Source organism: Enhydra lutris, unplaced genomic scaffold, assembly GCF_002288905.1.
Source record: "Enhydra lutris kenyoni isolate GAN:26980312 unplaced genomic scaffold, ASM228890v2 scaffoldscaffold10, whole genome shotgun sequence".
Taxonomy (NCBI): domain Eukaryota; kingdom Metazoa; phylum Chordata; class Mammalia; order Carnivora; family Mustelidae; genus Enhydra; species Enhydra lutris.
Genome location: NW_019154094.1, coordinates 13,221,119 through 13,249,035, shown reverse-complemented (window position 1 = coordinate 13,249,035; position 27,917 = coordinate 13,221,119). Strand labels below are relative to the sequence as shown.

Sequence of the window (27,917 nt, the reverse complement as noted above, 5' to 3'; positions counted from 1 at the left end):
ATTGAAATTGGAAACAGAGAAGGTGACTCTGAACACCATTTATCTGTATATAAGCGAACGTTCAATGTACGTTTAATTTAAAAAATTGCTGTTTCCTACAAGAGGGAGCTATTTTTCACATTGTTACAACATTTTTAGAGGTCACTAGGTGGTCATGTCACCAGCAGGGAGTTTTTGTTTGGCAGGCGGCATTGGCAGTTAGTTACAAATGCCTCCCATGATTCGGCGTTCAAAGAGGGCTGCTTTGCAAGTAACAAATACTTACAACCTGAGAACTGAAGTATAAAAAGTAGTGACAGGGGAAAATGTTTGGAAATGTAAAACAGCATCTTTAGTGGCCAAATTGGGGTGTTCAGGGAGTTGAAGATTACAAGTCTACTTTTAGTTTAGCATTTACAGAAGCAATAATGACTTAACTACCCCACTTGGCCGTCACCTTGCTTCTAGTTAGCAAGTGCTCTTAATTTGTGAGTCGTTGGTTACTGTGATTTGGAATAATGTTCAGATTCTTGACAATAATCTTTATTAACCTCATACCCTGCATTTGCTATCCTGATGGTTACTCAACCTGTGCCTCTCGATCATTCCTCATTGTGAACGCTGGTAATTTAAGCAAGATTAAGTAGGCAGCTAAAAGCACCAATTACCGGGGCTTCTTCTAGGCTTCCATATTTACAGACAAACCAGTATTTCAAATTTGGGATAAGCGAATTATAAGCTGTCTTTACGTAGAAATAAATAAATGAAGTGCAGATGGATCTTTGAGGAAATGGTTAAGTCGGAAAAAAAAAAGATTAATAGCCAATCATTAGAACTGCAAGCATTTTGTTTGTAATTAGTTTTTAAAAGTCTTAAAATGGAGATAGATTTTTCTTTTTTCTTTTTTTTGGGGGGGTTTGGTCTTCAGAACAGGTCAATTGCTGTGTCTCCTCTACCCTCCGCCTAAGCCAAGAAAAGACTTAAAGAAGGCACTTATCAGTTAGGAATACAATGCAGTTAACTTGCTTTATTATACAACTTATTTTTTTTTAAGCTAAATTAATTTGATTTGAACAAAGAATTGTCACAGCTCCTGTTGAGCTGTTTGGAATAGAAAAGCCTAAGAATTTCAGACTTCTTTAACAGAACAAAGGAAGACATTTAGCACCTGTGTCTATTTGCAGTTCAAAGAGAAACTACAAATAAATTGATGGGACTTTCGTTTATTTGACTATAGCAGTTCGTTGATATTTTTCCCCTTATAATTTTGTGGGGTTTTAAAATTCTCTGTGTAAGAATGAACAACTGTCACAGCCACACTTTTTTTTCCCTTCAAGCGAATTAAATTTATATTCTTAATGACACTTTGCTACTTCTTTAATCCTTTGCAGAAAGCTTTTTGGCTCTGAAGATCCATTGAAATACTGGGTTTAGATATTCAAGAGTTCTGCTAAGTGATTTAAAAAAGGAAGGCAGAATCCAGAGTGGAAATGTTGTCTTGGATACACTGTCAGTTTTGGAATTCAGTTTTTCTTTTTGCACTTACAGAAAAATTTGTTTCCAGTCTTCAAATTACATTTGCTGAAGTGTGTGCAAGTGGAATTGTGATACCATGGTAAACACTAGGAACGTAGTAAATCTCTAGATACAAACACAGAAAACTGAGAATATTGTTGCTCAACATTCCTTTTTAAAAAAAAAAATAGTTTTCTCTTCTGGTCTCTAGCAGCTGGGAATACTCATATTATTTCTTTGGCAATTAGAGATTTGAACGTATTTATCTTGTAGCTGATAATAATAGTGGATTAATAAATTAAACTAGTGATAACTACAGCTTGCATTTATAGTAGTAATAACTGTTTATACTTAACTAAATGTGCTAAATGGTTTACATATTTTATCTCCTATAATACTCTACAAGAGTGCATATTATTTTTCTCATCTTATGGATAAAGAAACCGAGATTCACAGAATTAGTTTCCCCCCAAATCACACAGATCGTAGTGGTGCTGAACTATAGGATTTGAATCCAGATCCATGGAATCCCACTGAATCCCATTGAATCCAATGAATCCCATTCATTCATTCAACAAATATTCATTGACTGTTCAGTGGATTTAAAAAATTGATAATTTTTAAACTCTATTTAGAAAGAGGCTTTGTCTTTCGTGCCGGTGGATTGTGGTCACATCTTTCAAGAAATCATTGGAAAAGGAAAGCTATGTTTCCTCCAGATAGCAGTTTTCCCTCCATGGTCTTACACTATTTGTCCCAGGTGAAACTCCCACCAGCCATTTGGACTGATGATTTTACATGGACTAAACAACTTTGGCTCAACAGATGGAAGCAGTGCCCAACTCATGGTGGGTCCATCTCAGATATTGTTTGGGATAAATCAAGCTGCACATCGCTGATTGGGCTCTAGGAACTGTATGCATAGGGATACTGCCCATAGTAATTCTTGGCAATTTCATGAGATTTTTCAGTTTACAAGATGCTTTCCTATGGGTCATCTCATTTGAACTTCTCAGTGACCTTGGGAGTAGGTAACAGTATTTTCATTTAAAGATGCATAGTATTAAGTATCTTGTTCAAGGCACACATCTAAAACCAGGTGACTGTCTTTCTATGAATCTCCTCCTTTCTATTTTCTCATTAGTACCACTGGGGGAGTTGGTTGAAGATTCAGACTTAATTCCTCTTTCTCACTGGACTTGTGACATCATGGCCAATTCACTGCCCACTGAGTCCTGAAATGCAGTTGCCACTCACCTGGGGAATTCTGGCACTATACACAGTGAAATCTCTCTCTTCTCTGAGATTTGTAGCAGGTTTAGATTTGGCTTCAGTCCACAGGCATTCCAGAAAATGAAAGGAATGAACATCCAGGTACTAGTTGTGAGCTGTCCTGGGCTGCTCATACTGACAGCATCTTTGTGACTAAAGAGAGATCCTTTTACTGGAATTCAGCCAAGTCCTCCCTGGAGGGTTGTTGGTTTTTTCTGTGTCAGTGGCATCATTACTTAGAACAACAGTTATACGTTGTTTATTTTATTCTGAGAATTATTAAATTATAGACTTTGTGGGTTCAAATCTCTGCTTTGCCATTTATTAGCCATGTGAACTCCAGCAAGTTAATTCACCCCTCTGTCTCTACTTCTTTATCTGTAAATGGGGAAATAATAACACCTCCCTCATTAGATGGCTGTGCAGATTGAATGACTTAATACATAGAGAAGAGTTAGAATAGTGTAGTGTATCATATAGTGCTATAGTGCTGTCGTGCTGTAGGATAGTACAGTGTTTGGCACAGAAAAAGTGCTGGGGAGTGTTAGCTAAATATTCCCTATTGTGGGATCTGTGGCAGTCCTCTGGGGTGGATAACAGTCTTGGCAAGAGTGTTTAACAATCTTGAAATAGGCCAGTGGTGTGCGGGTGAAATAGGGCAAGGGCAGGGAGAAGCCCTGATTGGTAGTATTTGCCAATTTCCATAGTGTAAATAAATACTCCCTACCATGACCAAGGTTACTGACTGACGGTGGAGTTGGAAAGACATGCAGGTAACTTACTCTCACTAGCCAGGAGCAGCCAGTTCCAACACACCACTGAAATAGACCCTTCAAGCTACCGAGATTATTAGAGTAACTGCCAATGAGAATGGCCCTTAAACCCTAGCTATCCCCTTTTCTTTTGATGTGAAACCATTATTTAGGGTGGGTTCCCAGTGCTAGGGACCTTCCCTGGAGGGGCGGGCGGTGGGGGGGGGAGACCCCCACCCATGGCTGATTGACCTGGAATGGGCTAATTTTCTTTCTAGGAAGGTCAAATACCCTTTTTCCATTAAGTCTGAAGGTTTTAGCAGAGTTATTATATAAATGGTATGTCTTCCCAAGACGGATTTGGAATTTCCTGCTACCAGGGTACTGGAGTATCTTTCTCACTGACTTTCCTAAGACTCACGTGTTAGCTCTTTTTTTCCCTTAACCTATCCAGATATGCCCCTAATATTCCCCCTCTTTGCTAAGTTAGCTGGAGTCAGTTTCTGTAGCTGGCAATCCAAAGAAACTTAACTGATTCTTTTGTTAGAATTCTTGCTCTGGGAATTGCTTGACATGAATTGCTCTGATGTCTACACCGATACTTTCAGAGATGGGAAGGAGGCAGCTTGTGCTGGTTGTTTGAAGCTGTGACTTAGCCAGAGTTCTTTCTGTTACTGGACTGACATCAGCCTGGTCTACCTGCGATTTCCATCCGTAGGTCCTAACTCAAATCTTAGGGTCCCTGGAGGCAATCCTTATCTGTATTCACTTTAGCCCATAGTTGGAGGAGTAAATACCATGTTGCTAAGTCTTCCCAGACACTGATTATTCATACATTCATAGCCATACATACACATATTACATTAGAAAATTCAATGCAGGGGCGCCTGGGTGGCTCAGTGGGTTGAAGCCTCTGCTTTCGGCTCAGGTCATGATCCCAGGGTCCTGGGATCGAGCCCCACATCGGGCTTTCTGCTCAGCAGGGAGCCTGCTTCCTCCTCTCTCTCTGCCTGCCTCTCTGCCTACTTGTGATCTCTCTCTGTCAAATAAATAAATAAAATCTTAAAAAAAAAATTCAATGCAAGGAGAGGCAGAGTATGTCATATTTTCATATTTCATACTGGACTTTCTGGCCACCTTTAGATGTGGTTTTCCTAAGGGTTAATGTGGACCAACCCAGCTTTTCTTTCCTTCTCTGGTAACTGAGGGTCCTGAGAAGGACCTAGACATCATGCGTAGTGGGGACTATTTGTGAAATAAAAGATCACTCCTCACCTATATCCTAAGGATACTATATCTGAAATGGATATCTAAGGAATAGTCACTTAGTAAGAATGATTGGGGTTCAACATGACGTTCCTAAGGCCACTGCTTGGAAATCTCGGCAGTATTTAATGAAAGGTCAAGCACATTTCAAAAGGAACGACAAGCCCCCATCTCTGCAGAGTAAAAAGGAATGGCCAGATGTTCTTCAAACACACCCTAATTATAATAATATTCAGCAACCAAATGAATGCTTTCTAGATTTTGAATGTCATGGACCAATACTATGAAAAGATATTTTTGAAAACAACATAAAGCTTATTAAGCTATTAAGTTAAATAAGGCTATTTAAGTGTTAACTCCATCACCATCATTGGATAAAAGGGCATTTTAACACCACATCTGAGGAAAGACATTACCTAATTTCAGAATAAAAAGTTGCCATTACCTGGAAAGGGTGTTGGCAATCTTATTCTCACAGTATTTGCCCATGTCCTCACCTGTGTGCACGTGTACTCAAGTGAGAGTGTATATGCTTATATGTGCATATGTAAATGAGCGTGTGCGTGCATGCATGAGAACTTCCACGTGCCTGTCTTTGATCTGGCACTTAGGAAGCACTTAATCTGACCATGCGTTTTCTGTGGTGATACTCTAACGTCCCTGGGAGTTATATAGCTGGAAATAGAAGTAAATACACAAGATAGATAGAATTTTAAATGACTGAATCCTCTTAGCTTTTTCTCAGAAGCTTATCCCCGTCTGAGAGCCTCCCTTTTCCTTCTAGAGCCCTCCAGTACAGCCCTCCAATACACCACCTCTGCAGTATGTGAAAACCTACCCCCATTATCCCAAACCAAAGGGATATTCCTTCCTTCCTACAACCAAGCATTTTAGTGAAATGACCAAGTCACACAGACCTGGATTCAAATTCCAGTTTCACCATTGAAAAGCAATGTGATTTTGAGCAATCTGCTTAAATTTCCACAGACTCAGTTTATGGAACTTCATGATATGAATAATAATTACTTTCTCTTTGGAGGATAATTTGAGGGGACTAAATGAAACTCTGTGCTTTACCTAGGCCTCACATATGCATATAGCAAACAAAGTAATAACTTAATAATTGCTAATCCTCCATCCTAATAATGGAGGCATTAATAGACTATTCTTTGTCTTTTGTTTTGTGATTTGACGTTTCATATGCATTTGTTTTCTTTATCAGAAGAGTTTGCAAGACCTCTTTCTTATTGTTCCCGTACAATGTCTAGCACAGTGTTCGGCCATAGTAACTTCTCTCTAACACAGTGTTCGTCCATATGTGGAGAAATTAAGACACAGATTAAGACATTAGCTGGTACTTTTATGCCATCACTCATGATTGTGTCACCTCTTCAAGGATGCTTTTTTCTTGGTCCTTTCACTTATGGGAATTTAGAAAACCCCTTAAGCATTCTGCAGCCACATTCTTCTCTGACTCCTGCCTTTTGTCCTGTGACTTGAAGTTCAAATCTAAAGGAAGGTGCTCCACTGCTGCTCGGTGGTGCGGGGCCGCCTCAAGGCTGTCCTGGGAGATAGATGATCTGATCTCAAAGCAATCAGTCAACGGGTCAGTATCTCAGGGAGTGGTAATCAGTATCAGGTTGGGAGTTGATCACCAGGAAGTTTCTCACTAAGTGGTTTTCCAGGTCTGGGGGCACCCACTAAGGGACTGGGATCTGTCACCTTTCGGGGCTTCTAGTCGCCTCCTTCCCACTCTGATTTGTGTAGCAGGCTCTCTTCCATGGACTGGGTTGTCTCTAGTAGGTAGTCTTTGGGTGCATGTAGGATTAGTGGTTGGATATTGTGGAAAGGGAATTGCTTTAATCTTTTAAGTTTTCGAAGTTAGAAAGTGATGAAGAATTATAATTCTCCATGGGCATGTATTATAAACAAGCAGATGAAGAAACCAGTAAAGCTGCTTTTTTTATGGGAGAAAATTGTTAGGTTGAACTGCATGAGATCACTGATACTTGACAGTTTCTGAAACACACACACAAAAGTGCTCTTCAAATCATTCAGCCAATAGTTATGAATAGGAGGTGTCAGGTTTCTGTTTATTTGTTCATTTTTGAGCTTCTGGATTGCAGCTGCATCACGCTGGACATTCAGAATGAAGAAGACAGGATGGGAGAGAGCTTTTGAATCAATTATCCCACTATTTGATGCATGTGGGGGAACATGCCATGTGAATGCTTATTCCCAGCCTTTGGATTGGTAAACAGGATTCATGGATATCTTCTTTGCCTGGTATTGCTAATGATCTGGTATTCGTTACTGACAGAAATAGAATAGTATTTCTGTGGAAAGCAGGGTCAACCATTATGACTGTGTGCATGGAGAGTCTCTAGGGTCTGCTGTATGGCAGCAGGAGTTGTACCTGTCTTCTTTGTCCTTTCCTCCCCGGTACCTGGTATGCGGGGGGTACTCAGTTAGTATGTGTTCAAGGAGTTGAAGAACTGGGCTCTGATTATCTGGTTAGTTTATTCTTCTCTGCGTGGTCAGTAAACAGCCACCCCAGAGGAACATGTTCCCTCCAGTTGCTTTGGAGTGGACTTCCTAATTTCACATCACAAATATTCCTGCTTCTTAGTGATCGCTTCTCCCAGAGTGGAAATTTCACTTCCATGAGCCACAAGGCCACCCATACTGTAAATCTGAGACTGCTTTCTATACCATTGTGTCTTGGGCTGGTTCCCCCACGATTCTTTCCAGATGTGGAGTGCTTTCAGGTAGTTTACCAGACTCTTTCATTCTGCATCCGCTGTCTGGTTTCACATTCCCTCAACCTCTGAGAAGGAGCATGCTATACTGTCCCATATATTATATTCACAAATCCAGAAGTTTCAGGTAACTAACAGATATAACTCATTATTTCTGGATTCACTAGCTGATTTTTGTAACTCTTCATTATATATGTATCTTTTAAATCAGTTGCCTAGCAATGCAATCCTTTTGGTGTATGTATGTGTATGCATAGTTCTATACTTCTGTAGTTTGGGCTCTGAAATTAATTTATGGTCATAGAATACGCTCTTGCATCTCTCTTTAGTTTAGAGCTTATGATACATTGGTGAAAACTTGCTAAGAAGTGGCCACACGCATTTGCTTTCTCTCCTGTTGACACATGCAACAAGTGGCTAGTGGGTGTTCATTAGACAGACTCAGTGTGTTTTTATAGCAGCATTTTAGCATTTTCCTCCCAACATATAACTGCTATAAATTTGGTCTCACTTTTTCCCCCCTCACATTGTTGAAGCGTGTTCAGAAAAACATATCATCTTAATTTTTAGGTATGAAGCCCCTTTGGATTTACAACGTACTTTATTCTATATGTTCTCCTCGCAAATTCATGTGTGGCAAGTACAGAAATGTTGATATTTTCATTCATTTGGATGCAACTCTGTGTCCATTAAGTTTTCTCTTTTTAAAAAAAGGCACCTAAAACATGCCTATCACCTCTGAACCCACCTCTCAGCAGGCCTAACCCTATACTGAATGTTTATTTGATAATTTCAAAAGTGATCATTTGAATCTAAGCTTCCATCAAGACATGAAAAATGTGAGCAGAAAGGGGATGAGAATGTGAGATGGCCTAGCTCCTTATACATTGTGGAGCTCTTCTGTGGTTAACGTTCATTTTTTAAATAAGCACCCTTTGCAGTACCTGTTTAGAATATAGATGATAGAGATGTAATTGCTTTGGGAAAAACTGGAAAAGGGCAGTATTTATTGCAACGGCCACGAGATGGCAGACATAAAATCCAGACTTCTCAAAGAGATTTACTTGAGGAATTATGTCTTTGAGGGTGCTTTAAAAGCCATCAGATTCCCAAAGGAAAACTCCTATAGGTTATCCTGAATTCCGTTCTCTTCATGGCAGGCACAGCAAGGGAGAGCAGCTTCAAGCTGAGGAGAGTCTGGTTAGCCCTCCTCCCTATCAGATATGATGCCTTTGGGCTCCTTCTGGAAACCTGCTTTTTACTTGGCGTACACAGACACACCACTGTGTTTCCTTTTCCTGGTGTAGACACCACTGCCCTTTTCCTTTCCTCTGAATAGGAACTGTCACAAAGGAGCTGCTTCCAGCAACTTTATTTTTTTGTATTTCTCTCTACAAGATCTGCTTTACCGAACCTTAATTCAATTTTCTTCAAATGTTTAGCAAAATTCTGGAATGTGCCCCCTTCTGCTCCTATTCCTCTCACAGCAATGACATGACAATCTGTTTTGTTTTTCATTATAATTTAGCCTCTGGGAATATTCTATTCCCTGTAAACATAAGTAAAGGGAGGTTTGATTTAACACAAAAATGTCAAATTAAGAGGGAAAATATTTAGTTCAAGATACAGGAGGGCAATTTGCTGCTCTGTGCAAGGCTTACTAACAAATCTTAGTAGCATTAAATATACAGTAGAGGGAAAATTAAAATATATTATCTTTTGAGAAAATAAATATATACATATATGCATGTATATACACATCTATATATCTTACCAATAAGAAAAAAATAATAATTGATCAGATACCCAGAGTTCTAAACTTCTAAATCTTGAAGTTAGTGACCCATTTTCTGGCAGTTACTAATTTCCAACCAAAAAGTTAATGTGAGAAGGCAAGTGTCTGGACAGTAACTTATCATCCATGGACAATAGGTTTAGCAAAGCTCTGGCCCACAGTGAAGTCCAGATGTATTCCGTTTTCCTACTATCAATCATCAATCACCCTTCCAGGGCGTCTGGCTGGGTGTACTGCACACGTAAAGCTGCACTGGCGGAGTGAAGTGGTCTACAGAGAAACTTTCTCATCACTGAACTAGAATAATGGAACCAAATGAGAACTATAGCGAGCAATTACACACTAATGCCTGGTGTGCTCGTGTGTGCCTCGTGAAGGGTCAGAGGCCCTTTATTTTACTTGCCCTCCCTGCCTTCCAATTTTACTATTTTTTTAAGTTGTTTTTTTTTTTTTTTAATGGAAGAATTTTTGTTTTGAAGTTGTTTGACCTTGGTTAGATTTTGCACTTGACCTTGACTTTTAAAAGGTCATCTTTTAAAACACCTTTCCATTTCTCATGTGGCATGAAATCACGTCTCGCTCACTTTTGTGTGGCCTTTCCTATCAGTTTGGATGGAATGATATTGAACAGTTACTGACTAAATCAGACCCGCCTGGCCTGGGATGCAACTCTTCTATGATGAACACATTGTGTCCACACTCAAGCTCTGTTTTCTCCTTTTAGTTTATTTGGGAAAACAGACATCACCTCATGAAAGTCAAATACGCGACTAGACAGAAACTAATTTCAGAGAGTCAGCCTTGAAAATAAGTGACCCAATGGCATGTTTAGAATGTTTACTGTGAAGGAGAGCCTGGTAGAAAATAAGGCAAAACTTCAATCTTTACATTTGATGGTATCCGTGTTATGTAAAAATAAGTAATTGCTAACATTTGTGTGGTTGTATCAGGCACTGAACAGAATCTTTACAGGCACTATCACATTTAACTCTCATAAAGATTTCAGAGACAGTGACTATCATCCTTCTTAGTTCAGTTATGAGGAAATCTAAGTTTCAGAGTCATTATGGAACCTGCCAGGGTCATAGAAACAATACATAAATTAGTGAGATTCAAACCCAGGTATATTCAGTTCCAAAGCTCAAGCACTAAATTAGTATCCTAATCAAGTATGTTAATCAAGTCTTAAGGACATAAGTGCTATTTTATTTATGTAGATAAGTTTAAAGAAATCATAATAGGCTAAAAATCGAAAGAAGTAATTTCTTATCTTGTGTGTGTGTGTGTGTGTGTGTGTGTGTGTGTGTGTGTGAGAGAGAGAGACAGCAATCAGTAATGCCACACACATGTGTTCTACCGGGACTTAGAGAAGGGCTCCTCCCATTTCTCATTGACTTTTTTTTAAATCAGTTCTCCCAAGGGATGGGAATGGAGAGAGCAATTGAGGATGGGGGCAGTAGCTCTTCCAAATACTCATCCTTCTCTGGTCTTTTCCATATGGGAAAGTCAGTTGGCCTCAGACTCCCTGACACCCTTTGTAGCAAATGACAAGAGGGCCGGCATTTGCCATCTCAGTGTCCTGAAAGCACACGGTGTTACCCTTACCTACAGAGCTTCCTGGCCTAGCTGCACTTGGGGGAACCCAAGGATGGCTCAGCTGCCTACTTAGGTCATGCCCTGAGTAAGTAGTGGGGTAAAAGTTGGTGTATGGAGTAAAGAGCCTCCACAAGACTTCATGGCCCCTGTGCTAGGAAATTCCAGTCGTGTGCTATTAGGTTTCAAAGACAAAATTCTCCGTAATTGGAGTAAACTATTTCTTGAGGTCAGTTTTAGGTGGGCGACAGAGAGCAAACCGCATTAAGGAGTCTGGGCTGCCAAAGCCTGGCCTTTACAGATCTGGTCTGTTCTTTGTCCTTGCTAGAACTTGTGGTTGTTCAAATATATCTCACCCTGTGGGCCCCACCTTATGTGAGCAGCTTTGCTTTCTGCGTGGGCCCTTCTGGATACACAATACATCATTCTGCTGGTGGGTAGTGTTGATATGAATTGATATCAGAAGACTTTCCTTTCTCAAGATGCTTTTTAAAAATGCTGCTTTTGAAATTGAGGCAAATGAGCATCTATCTCCAGGGTTGATCACAGCAAACCTCCACCTATCCTTGCCCCAGGGGTGAGAGAGAGGCTGTTTTGAACAGGATCTTTCGTCACCGTCTGTCTTGAGTCACCTCCTACTGAACTTATGGTTGAAGATTCAGGGTCATGAGGGAAAGAAAACAGTAATTAACTGGGAAAAGTTGATTGAGCGGAATTTTTTTTTTCCCACAGTATGATTAGAACATGACTGTGGACTGAGCACCATACATAATGTAGGTTCTCCCTTGCATGCCATTATCCAAACATTTCTTAATGGAATGCATTTTTTAAGCATCTGCTTTTGTAATTGAGTGTGTTCCTAAAGATGGGTCAGCTCACTAAAACAAGAGCCTGCAAGAAAAAAAAAATGTGTTAATATTACCCCCACCAGGCCCCAACCCGCCAACCAATTTATAATAGTTCCTAATTGGTCTGCCTCATTTACAATTTCTAAAATTAATTTTGGATCCTCTCTCAGAGCTCAAGTCATCATTAATAGAGCGACAGCAACAGGGAGTGAAATAGAAATGTTTATAAAGCTCCCTTTTAAATTGACTGTGATAAGTGATGTAGTGATGTATTACCATCAGAGGATTCTGGAGCTCTCTTTGTGAAGGTTAGCCACAGGCAACACTCAAAAGAAGGCATTTATCTTGGTGGGAGACGCCCTTCAGTCTTCTTTTGTTTTATTCCATTGAGGGTTTTTTTTTCTTTTCAGGGTGGCGCAAACCATTTTTTTTGGTGTTTTATTAGCTGTATCTTGACTACCTCCTACAAACTGAATGACAGCATAGGGTTATTAAATGTGTTCTTGCACATATTTTTATCCATTGTTAACCCCGACTAAATGTGCTTGAGGGCACAGAAGTCCCCCCTCTTTTTACTTCATTGTTGCCCATATTTGTTAAAGAAATTATTCCCCTTGACGTTTGTTTAGGCTGCACTTTGATAAAATGCTGTCTATGGTCCACTTTCTTAGCTTGGCATTCAGCAGACTCTTATAGATTTATTTCTCTGTGCATTATCTTATCTTCCTTTCTAGCTTATTTGGGCTTCCTTTTCATATTTTAAGCTACATTTTGGGGCATAGACAGATCACCTTAGTAATTGTATACTAAAGCATCACAGTGTTCTAAAGATAATTCTGCAAGCCTTTGGCATACACTTAACCCCACTAACTATCTAAAGATGAGGAAATACGTTCTTTTCGTATTTTCTATGAACAGAAAGGACAGATTAACTGCTGAAGGTGATTTCAGATTTACAGAAACTTTCTTCAGGTTGTTGGGACCGTAACAATTTCTGAAGCAATGTAAATCTGTCCTTGAATCTAGATGAGTCACTTGATAGGGAAAATAATGAGGATTTTTCTTTGCGTTTCCAATTTATATCCAAATGTCTTTTCACAGGTACACATTAAAAAAAAAAATAATAACATGTAAAAACATGTAGATGTAAAAGGGCATTAGAAATGCAAATATTTCTGTTTTCCCAGACTTTTAAAGACTGAATCAAAATTCCCTATTGGAAAAAAGAAGTGATAACATTTAAGCTTCCTAATTTATTACAGTGTTTGCCATTTTCTCAAAACAGGCCTCTGTTAACTTTCAGTAAAGTATTTGTCCTTCGGTGCTTTAAGTAGATGTATTAGCAAATTGCCTTATGGGAACTGCAAAAAGTATAGAATCTGATATAGGGCTGGCAAATGAAATTAATCTTTTAAAAAATATTATGTTCAGTATCTCTCATCCTCAAAAAGCCCCTGACTTCTAAAGCAGGGATAAGGAAAACCCATAACTTTTCAGAATTAGCTCACAGTGATTTAAATTAGTAGTTGAAATGTATCAGCTTGATGAAGAATTATCTAAAACTCATTTTATAAAGCTTATTGTTTAAAAAACCACAAATGCAATGGTTCTATCAACCTACAATTAAGAGTTTTCTTTGCCTGGCGTCCTTGTTTAAGTAAGAAGTGGCCAGATACAACCTTAACATATTCAGAACATCTTCCCAGATATCGTAGTATGAAATGTGAAATGTTCGTATTTTTCTAGTTTTATATACTTTTATTTTCTACCAATTACTCTTTGACTTAAGTAGACTAAAATTATTGAATGTAGATTTCAATCAAGTTAAGAGAAATTATCATTAGTTTATGGTCAACATTTAAAGGAGGGTATATTTTATATATATATATATGTATTCCTTGTTACACTTATTTTGTTCAGATTTCTATGAATGTACCAGCATTTTTAAACATATTTGTTAACCAGAAGCAAACAAAACAAAATTTAAAAAAAATAAGGAAAATGGTACAAGGAACAAAATGGGATGTTTTGCATCAATTTAATGTTGACGAGTAGTGGTTTTAAGTGTACTTTTTAAAAAATGATTTTAAATGTATCTTGAGATATAATAATTACGCATAATAGGATTTGGGACTATATTTAGTAATAATATCTGTAGAGAATTAGGAATTGATATGTGTTTTATGATCAGCAGTTTTCTAATCCATAGAAAATTGAGAATTAGAAATTAATTTGTTGGGACTTTTAATGATATTACAAGAGGATAAATAAGTATTAAGTCATGAAAAGCTTAAATTATAGAATTATAGGGTAAAAGGAATTTAGAAGTGTCCTTCTTTAGGTTGATAAAGACTTTTTTTTTCTAAAGATTTTATTTATTTATTTGACAGAGAGAGATCATTAAGTAGGCACAGAGGCAGGCAGAGAGAGAGGGGGAAGCAGGCTCCCTGCTGAGCAGAGAACCCGATGTAGGGCTTGATTCCAGGACCCTGAGACCATAACCTGAGCCGAAGGTAGAGCCCTAACCCATTGAGCCACCCAGGTGCCCCGGCTGATAATGACTTTTAACAGTTATTAAAGCTGTGTAATTCTGAATTTTGACCTGGAAGAGGAAAGTGGGTTGAAAAGGACCATAGAACATAGGGACATAAAAGTGGGCAAAGGGAACCTACATAGGCAATGATTACAACTGTTCACATGGGAGATGATGTAGATTGTACCAGATGTGTACACGTGAAACTATGTGTGTGTGCACTTACCTGCATATAAAGAGTGAGAGGGACAGAGAGAACATAATAAATACGTTGATGAGAAAATGAACAGATTTCGTATATGCCAAGTATTTGAAGCATGCACCTATAGTTTATTTGATGACTGTGAAGTTTCATTTACAGTTTGTTAATTTTACTCTCATGGTATTTTGTGAGAAAGAAGAAGAATGCAGGAAGGTATAGGCAGAAAAAAAGCAAAAACCAGCCTATCAATTTCACCACCGTGAGAGAATGACTATTAACATTTTGATGTCTTTCCTTCCAATTTTTTTCTATGAATATAGTTTTATGTTTGGGAGATCCTATTGTATATACACCTACCCATCTAGAACTGTGAGGATTCTGAGATTTTCCCTTAGTGGCATGCTAATGGGTTAGGCTGCCTCAGTTTCATCGATGCAGGTAGATGACCAGAGACCTTGAGGTCAGAAACAAAGGACTTCATTGCTCAAGGTGCGGAGAACAGTGTCAGCGTATTTATGTCAGTTCTCCTTTCCTCAAGTCCCATGGAGGCAAGGCAGGGGGCTCAGATGAATAGCTGGTCTTACAGTGGGTTACATTACAAGAGAAGAACACTGAAAAGATTCAGAACCTGAATCTTTTATAATGGCAGTAACGTGCCTGCCCTTTGCTCTGGAAGGAGATGCTATTATATGAGGGCAGTAAGCATGTCTACCCTTTGATCCTAAGGGAGAAACTACTTCTGTCTTCCAAGGTTATTCACTATACAAACATTCTGGAAAGATTGTGAGAAAAGAAAATAGTGCCTTTGCTTGTAAAACATGCTGAAATATGAGACATGTGGAGAATTGTCTCTCAACAAATAAACATTTTCACAGATCTTTTTTCTTTTTTTTTTTCCTGTTTTGAAGATTTTATTTATTTATTTGACAGAGAGAGCGAGGGAGCACAAGCAGGGGGGGCAGTGGGGAGAGAGAGGGAGAAGCAGACTCCCCAGCAAGCAGGGAGCCCAATGCAGGGCTTAATCCCAGGACTCTGGGATCATGACCTAAGCCAAAGGCAGACGCCTAACCATCTGAGCCACCCAGGTGCCCCTTTTATCCTCAATATTTTAAATGCTGCATTTAGCTGTAAAGACTGAAATGTGGAGGGCACCTGGGTGGCTCAGTAGGTTAAGTGTCTGACTTTGGCTCAGGTTATGATCTCAGAGTCCTGGGGCTGGGATCAAGCCTCATGCCCCACACTGAGCTCTGCAGGTAGTGGGGAGTCTGCTTCTCCCTCTCTCTCTGTCCCTCCCCCGACTCTTGCTGGTACATGTATGCTTGCTCTCTCTTTCAAATGAATAAAATCTTTTTAAAAGGAAGAGTGAAATATGAGATACAGCATAATTCATGATCAATCCCCAATTTTCCTCCTAATGATTTCTTAGGTTGTTTCCATTAAAAAAGCTTCACATGGACATTTCAGTTTGGCACAGAGTAGGGTAAAATATTGCAGTCACCTTACATGTGTGGTAGTTAAGTTGGAGTAGGTAGCGAATGGGCTCTCCCTGATTTGAAGACTGTGCAGCCTCTTCAGCCTGGTTTTATGTACAAATATGCATGAGCTGTGAATGGTAAGCATGTCTGTTGTCTCAAGATGTTATCCAGAAGGAGACAGGCTGTGTGAAGCTGGATTTGAATGCTGCTGTTGATAGTCCAGCCTGCACTGGTTTTCTTCTGGAAAGTGGACATATTCCCTGACATTTCTGCTGCTCATGTCTGACTGAGCCTCCAACAGAAGGTCCTACTGCCTGCCTTTAGCAGGGCCCAGAAAAGTCCATACAAATCCCTGCAGGGAAAAGGGGGAAAATCTGAGATCCAAATAATGACCATCTTGTTCAGACATCTGGAGGGGGCCTAGTCTGGAGTGGGCCTGGTCTGGGAATTAAAGAAAGACAAAACAGGATCATGACCAGGTTTTAGTCCTGGGTCTTCTATGCAAAGAAAATACCCAGTACAGAGGCTTTCCCAGGGTTGTGAGGTCTTATAAGGTATCTAGAATGTGGCAGAAGTGACGCAGATTGGGACAAGACTTCCTCAGTGTTGAGAAGGACTAAATGAAAGATACTAGGAGAACCACTGTCTAGTTAGAAATAGTCCCCCAAAATTCCATGTTGAAATTTGCAACAGATGTTGCAAGAAAAATGAACTGTAAAATGGGAGGAGGCAACTCTAATATTATTTTGAGTAAGCTATAATCAGAGATTAAGGGGGTGCCTGGGTGGCTCAGTGGTTAAATGTTTGCCTTCAGCTCAGGTCATGATCCCAGGGTGCTGGAATCGAGCCCCGCATCGGGCTCCCTGCTCGGCGGGGAGCCTGCTTCTCCCTCTCCCACTCCCCCTGCTTGTGTCTCCTCTCTCACTGTCTCTCTGTCAAATAAATAAATAAAACCTTAAAAAAAATCAGAGATTAAGGAGTCAAAGCATTGTAATTTTTTTTTTTAAGAGGGTGAAGAGAGGCAGAGGGAGAGGATCTCAAGCAGGCTCCACACCCAGCATGGAGCACTCCCTGAGGCTCAATATCACAACCCTGAAATGATGACCTGAGCCAGAAGTAAGAGTTAGCCACCCAACTGACTGAGCCACCCAGGCACCCCAAAATTTATAATGTTTTTAAAGATTATTTTGGGTGTTGTTCTAGGGAGACCAGTGGGCTGCAGGAGTAGATGCTGGTGGTTGGGACAAGTCTGGTAGCAGTAGATCAGTTTAGATAAAAAATGTCTTTTCAGGTGCTTGGATGACTCAGTTAAGTGTCTGCCTTTTGGCTCAGGTCATGATCCCAGGGCCCTGGGATTGAGCCCCGCACTGGGCTCCCTGCTCATCAGGGAGTCTGCTTCTCCCTCTGCTCTTCCCCCTGCTCATGCTCGCTTGTTCTCTCTCTCTCTCAGAAATAAATAAAAATCTTTTAAAAATGTTTAGATAAAGAATGTCTTTTGGAGTAAAACCTATTGAAGTTGTTGATGGGGTGTCTCTGGGAAGAAAAGAGAGGGAAGGAATTAAGGATGACTTCTAGGTTTGGGGCTTGGACTACTCATTGGTTAGTGGTACAGTTACTAGATAAGGAAGACTGAGGAAGGAATGGTTTTAGGTAGAATAGCAGGAAAGCATCATTAATTACGTTGAAAATAGAAAGGACTCCTCTACTAAATATCTCTGCATGACTTCAAAAGAAAATCTTACATGAAAAAAAATGATATTGATATTTAAATTGTTGCCCCGTTTTGTTGGGTTGTCTTGGAGTACCTAGAACTTTACTTGGCAAACGGGTGTATGGGTGGATGGATGGATGGATGGATGGACGGACAGATGGATGGATGGATTAAAGTGTCCTAGAAGTGAATGCTCAGACTGATTCCCTCCTTTTCTAATTTGCAGCTTTGTTTATGAAACCAATGAAAGATGGCTCCTTCAGAGGAAGCAGTGCATGAGTCTCAGGGATTCTGACCCAAACTACTATGTCCATTCTGAGACAAATGTCTGTCTTAAACATTGTCCATAATTCCTTCCCATTAAGACAAAGCTCCATGGTTCATTTCAATTATAAATGACAATTTTTTTTACACTTTGTAAAAATGATCACAATAATCTTTATTTTACCAGACAGGAAGCTCTGCTTGCGGCAATCAGTGAAAAAGATGCAAATATTGCCTTGCTGGAATTATCTGCTTCCAAAAAGAAAAAGACACAGGAAGAAGTTATGGCCCTGAAGCGGGAAAAAGATCGACTCGTGCATCAGTTAAAGCAGCAGGTGGGGCCTCCTGTACGAAAGGTGTGTTTGGCTGGTTTGGGGGCCTTGGGTGCTTTCTCTGGGTTTAGCTGCTCTTCATTCTCCCATGCCCATCGTGCCGGCTCACACAGTTAAAACCAGGTAGGAATGATATTGCCCAAGTTGTTGCTGGAACATTCTTTTACTGCTTTTCTGTTTATGTGCATGTGCCTGGGCTTGTGTGGTTTGCAGCCAGCGCTGTTTCCCTTTCCTTTATATTCACATCATCTCCCCAGAAATAACTCTCAGGTCTCTTCCTTCCAGTGGACTTTGTATGACTTCTGACTATTTCTTGGAACCTACGAATTAAATTCTGGGCACCTTCTTTCCCATTGGACCTGTTACCTTCTGTCTTGCTCACTTTCTGGGCCCCATCAGTGACTCTCCTCATCCAGTTCTTTAGATTTCTTTCTCTCCATACTTCCAACCTTGGTTCTTCAACTAGTTCCTTTAGAACCTTTTGACTAAGGGACATCTCCCAGCTCCCAGCACTGCCAGACTGCTTGGAGACCTCCCTGGCCATTATTTAGCTATACATTCTTTTTATCACCTATTTACTCAATTATCCCAATTATCCCATCTTTTTCCTCCACTCTAGGCCACTGTATTTCTTCTGAGGGAAAAGGAAGGAGGGAAAAAGGAAGGAGGGGCAAAGACCTAACTTGTACAGAAAGCAGTTCTTTTCTTTTTGGAGGGTTTCCTGGAAGTGGCTTGAATGGAAGTAGCATATTGCAAAATCATTCCTGAAATCTTCAGACCTTATTTCTTCTCCATATATAACTCGGGGGATTTTGGAAGCAATTGTTAAAGATATTCCCTTGGATTCTAGCTTCATTATATAACCAATTCTGCATATATTATGGCTCAATGGTCTGTGGTCTCACAAGGTGGCTGTCACATCTTAGCTTAGGCCACATGTGGCTCTGAAACTCTCTAAATGCCACGTGGTACACATGGAGTGTGTCCACATCAATTTCAGCCACCAGCACTGGTTCTCTGCCTGCTAGGGTGTCTGAGCACAGAGTGCAAGGTGAGTGGAAAGGAAGCCCAAAGAAATAATCCCCTTCCCTTCACAATTGGGCCAACTCTTTCCCTCCTCAGGAAGGAAAAGTCATCCTTTGGCCCCGAACCAGAGTCCATTTCCCATAGGGCTGCCTTGCTGAGAGAGAGAGACCACTGCCACGCCTGGGTGCCCTCTCCTGCAGAGGGAGGGTCCCAGTCACTGCCAGACATTGGGGTCATTCCACAGAGCAGCATGCCTCACTAGTGCTGGCCCTGGGGGTCGGGAACCGCTTACATCTGACCTCTTTGTTTGGGGCTGTGTATCTTCTACACTGGGTTTCTACCCACTTGGCCACAGAAAGTCAAGATAAGCCCCCTTCTTTGCTTTCTCCTAACTCTTTCCTGTGAACCCTGCACCCTCCCCTCCTGCACCTAACCATTGTAGCTTTCTCCCACAGGTATATAGACCTAAGAAACAGCCCCTGAGCTCGAATATACCATGCACTTGTGATGCTGGCTACAGCCCAGATATTACGGCCAAGTACCACGGGTCCAGCTACGATGCATACATGATCCAAAGGTCTCAGGTCAGTCAGTAGCTAAGGAGACACTTGCCCCCACCATGGGGGGTGGTGAGGGTACATAACAGCTACATCCTGCCTTGCCCTTTCCCTCTTTTAATGATTTCTAGTACTTGGTGGCCAAAAATCCTGTGACCATAGATGATAGCATTATATCTTGATTTGTAATGTGATTTCATTTATTCTGTATTTGCCAAGGGTTCCAGACTTGGTGGCTACCCTCTGGGACCAGCTCTTCTGAAATGGCCTGGCATTGCTGCAAAGCCAAGACTGCCAGAGGCCTTATGGTCAGGCATAGTGGATTATATTTTTCTTTCTGTCTCTTAGATACCTTGCTCCCCAAATCTCCCTCTACTTTTCCCAATAAGGAATTTTTTTAAGCCTGTTTTTTTTTTTTCTTTCTCAGCATCATGAAAATGCACTCCTGGATTCCAGGAAGGATTGAGTGTAGCCCTTCAATTTGCTCCTGAGAAACTGCACAAAGCCTTCATTATTCACAACAGGCTTGGTTTTGGGTATCATGGGGCACATTTGGGAAACCCAGCCACGCAGAGTTAGGCTTCCGCCTGAACTAAGGCACGGTCTGAAGGGCTGTTGTGGAAAAAAAAGGCAGCAAATGAGAAGGATGGGCTCCTTGATGATTTAGGTTTGAAATCCTTCCCCACACCCTATAGGCAACAGAGGGGGTGAAAAAAAAGCACATGAATTGATGTAACCTTGTTGTAAATGACACGATTCTAAGGATAATGATTAATTAGGTTATAAAAGCACTCCCTTTTTATTGAGCGTTTGCTCTGTGCCAGGATGTGTATCCAGCGTCCTCAGGGACTTCGTCCCCTGGTCCTCATGGCAGCCCTGTGGTGTGGGTGGCAGGATTACCTCCCTTTCCCAGGGGGCGTAACTGAGACTCAGAGTGTGAATGACCAACCTAAAACACACAGCTTGTAAGCTGTAGAGCTTAGGTTTTAGCTAGTCCACCTGAGTCCACACATACCTCACCCGGTTCAGAAAGGTATCTGGAGCGACAAGCAGAAGTGTGTTGCAGAAACTGTGAGGTCCCCTTATCTTTGTAAGCTTGAAGTAGATGGCATGTAAGAATGTTCTCTGGCTATTCATAAGGGGTGGGTTCTGCCTAGAGCTCTTAGGCTTAAGCTATTAGATCATGTCAATAATTCCTTATACTTCTGAGTTTTCACCACATGCCAGGCATCAGTGTAAAGGTTTTACATTCACTGACTCATGGACTCCTAATGAAACTGAAGGGCTGATACTCTTATAGGAGAAGGAACTGGTGATCCAGAGAGGTTGAGTGCCCTACTCAGGCGTCAAAGCTGGACATTCCATGATGCTTGAAAAGACCCTTTAGCACACAACCATAACTGTATTTGCAGATGCCATCTAGAGTTGGACTGCTTAGGGTTACTCTTGCTTGAGCACTTGTTAGCTAGCTGTGTGATCATGGACAAAATACTAAACCTCCATAAACCTCAGTTTCCTTGTCTGTAAATTGGGCTAATAATCTAATTCAAAGTATTGTGAGTATAATGTAAGAGCTTTGCATGTGCCTGGCACATAATAGGTGCTGTATATTTGTGAGCTGGCATGATTACTGCTACTACTACTACTGTTGCTATTACTAACTGATTTTGTCACCACCAACCCTTAGAGGTAGTTTGATTTTGATTTCATTGTTGATATTTTTCCACAAGCCTGGGAGTCATAACTTGTTGAGAACACATCCCTGAGCTGTGGGACAGACAGACTTCAGTACCTAAGTGCTCCTGGTCCTCCCTCCCTTAAAGCCCAAGCACTTGGGGAGCAGTGAGCAGTCATATCAGGAACCGTTGACCCCAGCACCCAGGGTGCACTACAGAGGCTCATAGTACTCATTAAATTTGCTTGATTTGTGTATGCAGTCACATAGAGTCAATCAGAGAGGGTGCCTCTGGGAGATTCCCAAACCTCAGCTGTCATCACTTGTATGACTGACACCTGTATGACTGACGGTCTTTCACTGTCCAGGTCAGTGGGAGGGGGAGGCCTGGGTCTGGGTGTTCATCTGCCCAGTGTTCTGTAAGGATACTGAAGCAGACTGGCTCATGAGAGATACCACTCTCTTCAGGCTGCCTTCTGCTCAGCTCATCTCATGCAAATCTTCCTACTGCCCATGACATTTAGTAGTTAGTTCAAAGATCCCCACAGATATTGCACTTTGCCAAGAACTTAGTAGGCACACAATAAATATTTATTTTGTGAATGAATGCATGATTCCCACATGCCAGGCTCTATGCCAAGTGCGTTATGTATACCTTAGTTTACAAACATTATCTTGCTTTTTCCTCATGATCAACCAACCAACATATTGCATGCCTGCCATGTGCCAGTCTCTCTACCAGGTCCTGGCGATTCATTCATAACAGTTATTTTATCTGCTGCAATGAGGAGAGCATCATTCTTATTTTTGAGTTGATCAAACCAAGACCATATGACACAACTACCATACCTATAACATACCACCTATATCTGGTAGTGGAGGGCTGGGCATCTGAGATGTAGGAGTGCTGACACTTTGCTCTTAACTAGGCTAAATACTGCATCCTTAAGGCAGTAGTGTGAGCCATGGATTAGCCCCCATACCTCACAGATGCTGTCAGAGGAATCAAGTTCCAGTGCCTCAACCTCTGGCTCCCAAGCTGCCCAAGGGTACAAGGATGAGGTATGGGTATGGGTAACTCACTGAGGCCAAGTACCGTGTTGGAATTCAACTCAACAATATTCATTGAGTGCCTTCCCTAACACATTTTTTAAATACATCAGTGATCATGGGGCGCCTGGGTGGCTCAGTGGGTTAAAGCCTCTGCCTTTGGCTCGGGTCATGGTCCCAGGGTCCTGGGATCGAGCCCCGCATCGGGCTCTCTGCTCAGCGGAGAGCCTGCTTCCTCCTATCTCTCTCTGCCTGCTTCTCTGACTACTTGTGATCTCTGTCAAATAAATAAATAAAATCTTTTAAAAAAAATAAATACATCAGTGATCAAAATAGATAAAGACCCCTTCCTAGTGGAGCTTATGTTTTAATGGTTGGGGGGTAGAGAATGGGAGAAAGGCAATAAACCAGAACATAATAAATAAGTAAATAAGTAAAAAAAAAAAAAAAAGAATAATGTAGACCAGTATAAGGGAGAACAGAAGTGTCAGGGAAGGATTGAGGACATGGTAACAATGTAAAATAGGGTAGACAACTGGAACTCATTGGGAAGGAGACACTTGAGCAAAGACTTGAAGGAGGTGAGAGAGGGAGAGTCCTTTAAATATCTAGGGGAAGAGTGTTTTGGCACAGAGAATCACCAGTGCAAAGCCCTAAGGCAGGAACATGCTAGTGTGTTTGGGGGAAGAACAGGGAAACCAGTGTGGCTGGAATAGAGTAGGCAAGGAGATGAAGAGGTGAGCTGTCAGAACATTAATGGGGTGGGGATAGGATGTGTAGGACTCTTATGCAGGATCTGCTGAGAGTGGTACACTCTGGAGCAGAATTTCTCTGCAGTTAGAAAACAAAATACATTAGCCATGCAAACCCAGAGCAGGGAGGACTCTCAGGTACCACTTGGAGTGCCCTGTCTAAGATTGCCCTACTTGAGCCCACTCTCCCCTGCCTTCAGCTTCTAAGGAGTCCTAGTGCTTAGCTTATGTTTGTAAAAAGTATTGCCACTTCCACTGGAAGAACTAATACCAGAATTTACTTGTCATAGCTAGTGAGATTTTTGAGTGAGAACAGAGCCCTTTGACAAAATGCCCTCCCTGACTTTTTGACAATCTCAACAACATACCACTAGAGTCTAAATCCTGCACTCTCCTTGCTGTAAGGAGACAGGCAGTGGTCATTAATGGCTACCACCATGCCATTGGCCTACTCAGAGTGACGTCTGTGCCAAGGGGAAGTGCAGCCTGCCTCCAGGCCAGGCCAGGCCAAGGCAGAGATTCTCAAACCTCAATGGGCAGAAGCTTGATCTTTTCTAAAGATAAATCTCATGATACACTTATCACTCTCTAACCCTTACTGCTGAAAAATCTTCCCTGGCTTCCTTTACTGGAGTGATAAAGACAAATTCAAACCAATATGTGCTCTGCCTTGTACATGATATGCAATCCCCTCGTCCTGGAATACATTTCCCTCTTTTCCTCACCTAGTTAATGCCCCATTCAATCTCAATCCAACATCACTTTTTTCAGGGAAGCTTTCCGGAACTTTCTCAGTTGTGTCAAATCTCCAGTTTGCCATGCCTGTAGAATATGTACATCACTTAATTGCACTGTAACAGATGCAATTTTGCATTTGTTTTTGTGATTATTTGAATAGTAGCTATCTGCCCTGCTAGTTTATGATCTCTATGAGGACTAAGAATGTGACCCTATCACTTTTTTTTTGTTGACCATTTATCTCCAGGCTTCGCAGAATTGCTAGCACATAGTGGGCATTTAGTAAATATTTGTTGCAAGTGTAAATGAATGAGTGGGTGAATTGCCAGGGCAGCTTGTTAAAAAAAGAGAGACATTATTGATCAATTATGACTTTAGACAAAACTTAGCATTATGTTCTTCTCACGCCAGTATTCCAGGCAGCCACCACCTATAGGAGTTGGTAGAAGATATGAGACTTGTTTGCTAAATGATGAACACAAATGGTGTCATGTCATGTCCTACCACATTGCAAGACACTTTACAGAGATGCCTTTTCCCATACTTGAATTATGTGCAATGGTGGCCGTTTTGAACCTTTCTTCTGAATCTGTTCGCTGTTATTTTAGTCCAACTTCCCTCTAAATTTGGGGATTCTTCTTAAATAAAATGTCACTGAGTTTCCAGATGTGGCAAAAGTTACTTGTTGTTATGAAGGGAGCCCCTCTACTTCATCCCTGAAAACTTCTGAGTATCGTAAATCAGTTTGCCTAGAAATACCTAAACTCCTGTTAAACATCTTGCAAGAGAGCTAGAGAAGGTGATATGAAATGAGTTCAGAAATTCCAACTATGCTTAACAACAAAAGAATCTTTATGACGCTCTTCAGGTGTTGACATTTGGGTTGGTTCTATGCTGAGCAAGGTATAAAGTGGAGAGAGCAGTACAAATTAACTTTCTGTTGCATAAAAAAAGATAAAGGATAAATCATAGCTTGGTTGTAGATAGACAAGTCTGTCCAACTTTTGTGTTCTTCCCAATTGCATTTCTTCATAAGTACACACGTCTGACACTTTTACTCTAGCTCTTTTTTAAAAAAAAAAAAATCTGGCTTCCACATTTTTGCAGTTTGGGGAGAAGGTCTCAAATGGGAATGAGTTAATTTTTTTTTCTTTCTATGTGGAGGAAATATTATTAAAAATAACCATTTTTCCTTCTTCTGTGTTTTGGATCCAATCTCTCCCCAACTCTTTTTCTCCACCCTTAAAGAAAGGACTGACATCAAAATAATTAATTCTGAAATCATTGGATTTTTTTCTGCTGCAAAGGGGTTTTTGAAGAAAGCTTAAAACTAAATCTTACCCCCTAAGCCTTATTCCCAAATGCTCCCCTGTGTGCCGAAGTAGTGATATGCACATCCTTGATGAAAATGCCTTCTTAAAATGAGGACCAGACAGTATTGTTTAGCTGAAATTAGAACCAGCTTATTTCTCAGAACTGGTTAGAATACTTCTGTGATCAGAGATAAATTGTGCTTGGTTTTCTTTTCCCTTTCCTACCAGTTCTGGGCATTGCTTTTGGCTACCAGGAAACATACTGGGCATTTTGGAACAGGAAGGCATTAAGAACAAGAGAGACTAGTCCAGGTCAACATTCTGGAGGCTATGCTAGGTCTGCATAGTGTATCCGTTTGGGTAGCTCGTGTTGTTCAGGTCACCGGAATCATACCTAAGAATTAGCCGAATAGGTGTGGCCAAGAATGGGAGATGGCGGAGGCCACCCTGAAGTGTTTCAGGGAAGCTTGTTGTAGGATTGGAATCCTAGTCAAACTGGACCTCGGCAGAGACAGACCCATCCAGTCATGGAAAGTGGGAACCACCTGAGTGGGATGATTGCTCAGGCATTCCAGCCCTCCTGCTTGAGGCCACACATGGCTGTGCTTCCTATTTACACTTTCATTGCATTGTATGCAGATGGCTTTTAATTACGCTTTACGGTTCAGGAGGTGAGCACAATTAAACTGCAGTGGAGGAACTCTATGCAGTAGGGTTCCCATAGCCTCGAGTTTTGGTTGGATGAACTCCAGAAAAGCTTGATTTGATCCCAGCATTGTAATGCATCACAGACTTGCCCCAGATCGAATTGCTGAAATGCAAATGCATTGGTTTGCACTGCAGACTTACTTTGGGTTAAGCTGTTCATGTCCCACTGGTAGGATCTAGGCACGTCTCTATTTATCACTGATTTCAATGCAAATTGTCTGTATAGTATGTTCTAGAGAATCCCCTTTTAAAAAAGAAATACTCAGATCCCTCCTTGGCAGGCCAAGGGCAGTGCATTCTCAAGGAGGTAAAACCTGAAGTGTGACTGAAAAGCTTCCTCTTTGTGTCCAAGTAATTGGTCAGGACACTGGACTGCTCTTTTCACCTAGACATTCCCTACTGGCAGCTGATGCCTTGGCCCCAGTATTCAGGGTATCCATTCAGCCAGCCACTTACAACACAAAACAGCACTCAGATTATGGAGGCAAAGGTTTTCTGAGTGATTCCATGGGTTTCCCCAAATCTCTGTTAGAGGTGCCTTTTTCCAGAACTTCAAGCTGACTCTGATGGTCCACTTTCTGAGTCTTTCATTTGAATAAAGTCATATTTTAAAAGCCACTTTGTTTCCCTACCCTAAACATTCATGGAATACCTTTGTGAAATTGCGTTCGGCCTTCTTGAGCTACAGCAGGACATAACTGAGTTTGCCCTTGAGCCTTGGGTTTTTACCATCTCTTCCACCAGTATGGCAGATGTTAACGCATGAAACAGATAACAGGGAAAATTGCTATTTTTTGGTGCAGATGTGCCATCAACATTCAAAAATGTTTGCTTGCTGGAGAGGTCAGAGAATGTTTCCTACAGAAGTAGGAATCACGTATGAATTTTATGATTAGCAGTCCATTGTCTACCCTTTGTGACAGATGCCTATCCATGATACTTTCTCTTAAGTATTTAAGGATTCTAGGGTAAGAAATACTAGTTTTAGAAAAGCTTACTCTTTACTTCTTAAGTATACCTTTTTGAGTAGAAAAACTTGAAAGGACCAACTTCATCAGTGTGTTACCCTGTTTTTAGAAATACAGAAAGGGAGAGATGGGTCTGACTTTTAAGTTTCAGAGTGATTTGCCAACTTTGTTTCAGTAATTTGAAGCCCCCCCACCCCACCCGCCCCCAGTATCTAGCAGTTGGCAGAGCACATTAGAATAACAGGCTTAGCTGAAGGTGACCAAAACAGAGAATAGCATACAAATGCCAAGAAGATCTCTCACGTGCTGTCTCCCTCTTTTTTTATTCAAATTTCACATCTGTGCTCTATTTTTAAACATTTATTCTTTAAGTGATAACGCATGTTTTACCAAGCCTCTTATTGGATTAGACATGTTTGAAATCCCCTCGATTTTAACCTGTTCATTACCACCTCTGAGAACATTCAGATCCACCACCAAAGCAGAGAGTGTGTATGGGGCAAGTTTCCAAAATGTCAGCCACCAAGAAGCCATTGTACTTTGGGAAAGAAGGTATCCAGCTGTTGCTCTGGGTGGATTTGGAGGGATCTTAGAGTGACATTGCTTCAAGAGGACTTAAGTGGGGGTATAATGTGTACATCATTCTTGCTCTTCGTGACAGTTTTTCTACTCACCTTTTAGAGTGGGAGGAGCTAACAATTTTTTTTTTAAAGATTTTATTTATTTATTTGACAGAGATCACAAGTAGGCAGAGAGGCAGGCAGAGAGAGAGAGGAAGGGAAGCAGGCTCCCTGCTGAGCAGAGAGCCCGATGCAGGGCTCGATCCCAGCACAC

General features: G+C 41.0%; 1 protein-coding gene across 1 annotated transcript in view; it reads left to right on the top strand.

Annotated features, from left to right (window-relative positions):
* The window catches only part of LOC111143961 (ELKS/RAB6-interacting/CAST family member 2), a 943,496-nt gene that overhangs the window by 709,917 nt on the left and 205,662 nt on the right, over positions 1-27,917 (top strand). Inside the window, exons 17-18 of the mRNA XM_022497998.1 lie at positions 18,152-18,299; positions 19,778-19,906. Of these exons, the coding sequence (XP_022353706.1) occupies positions 18,152-18,299; positions 19,778-19,906 (277 nt within the window). The remainder of the gene's footprint in view (positions 1-18,151; positions 18,300-19,777; positions 19,907-27,917) is intronic.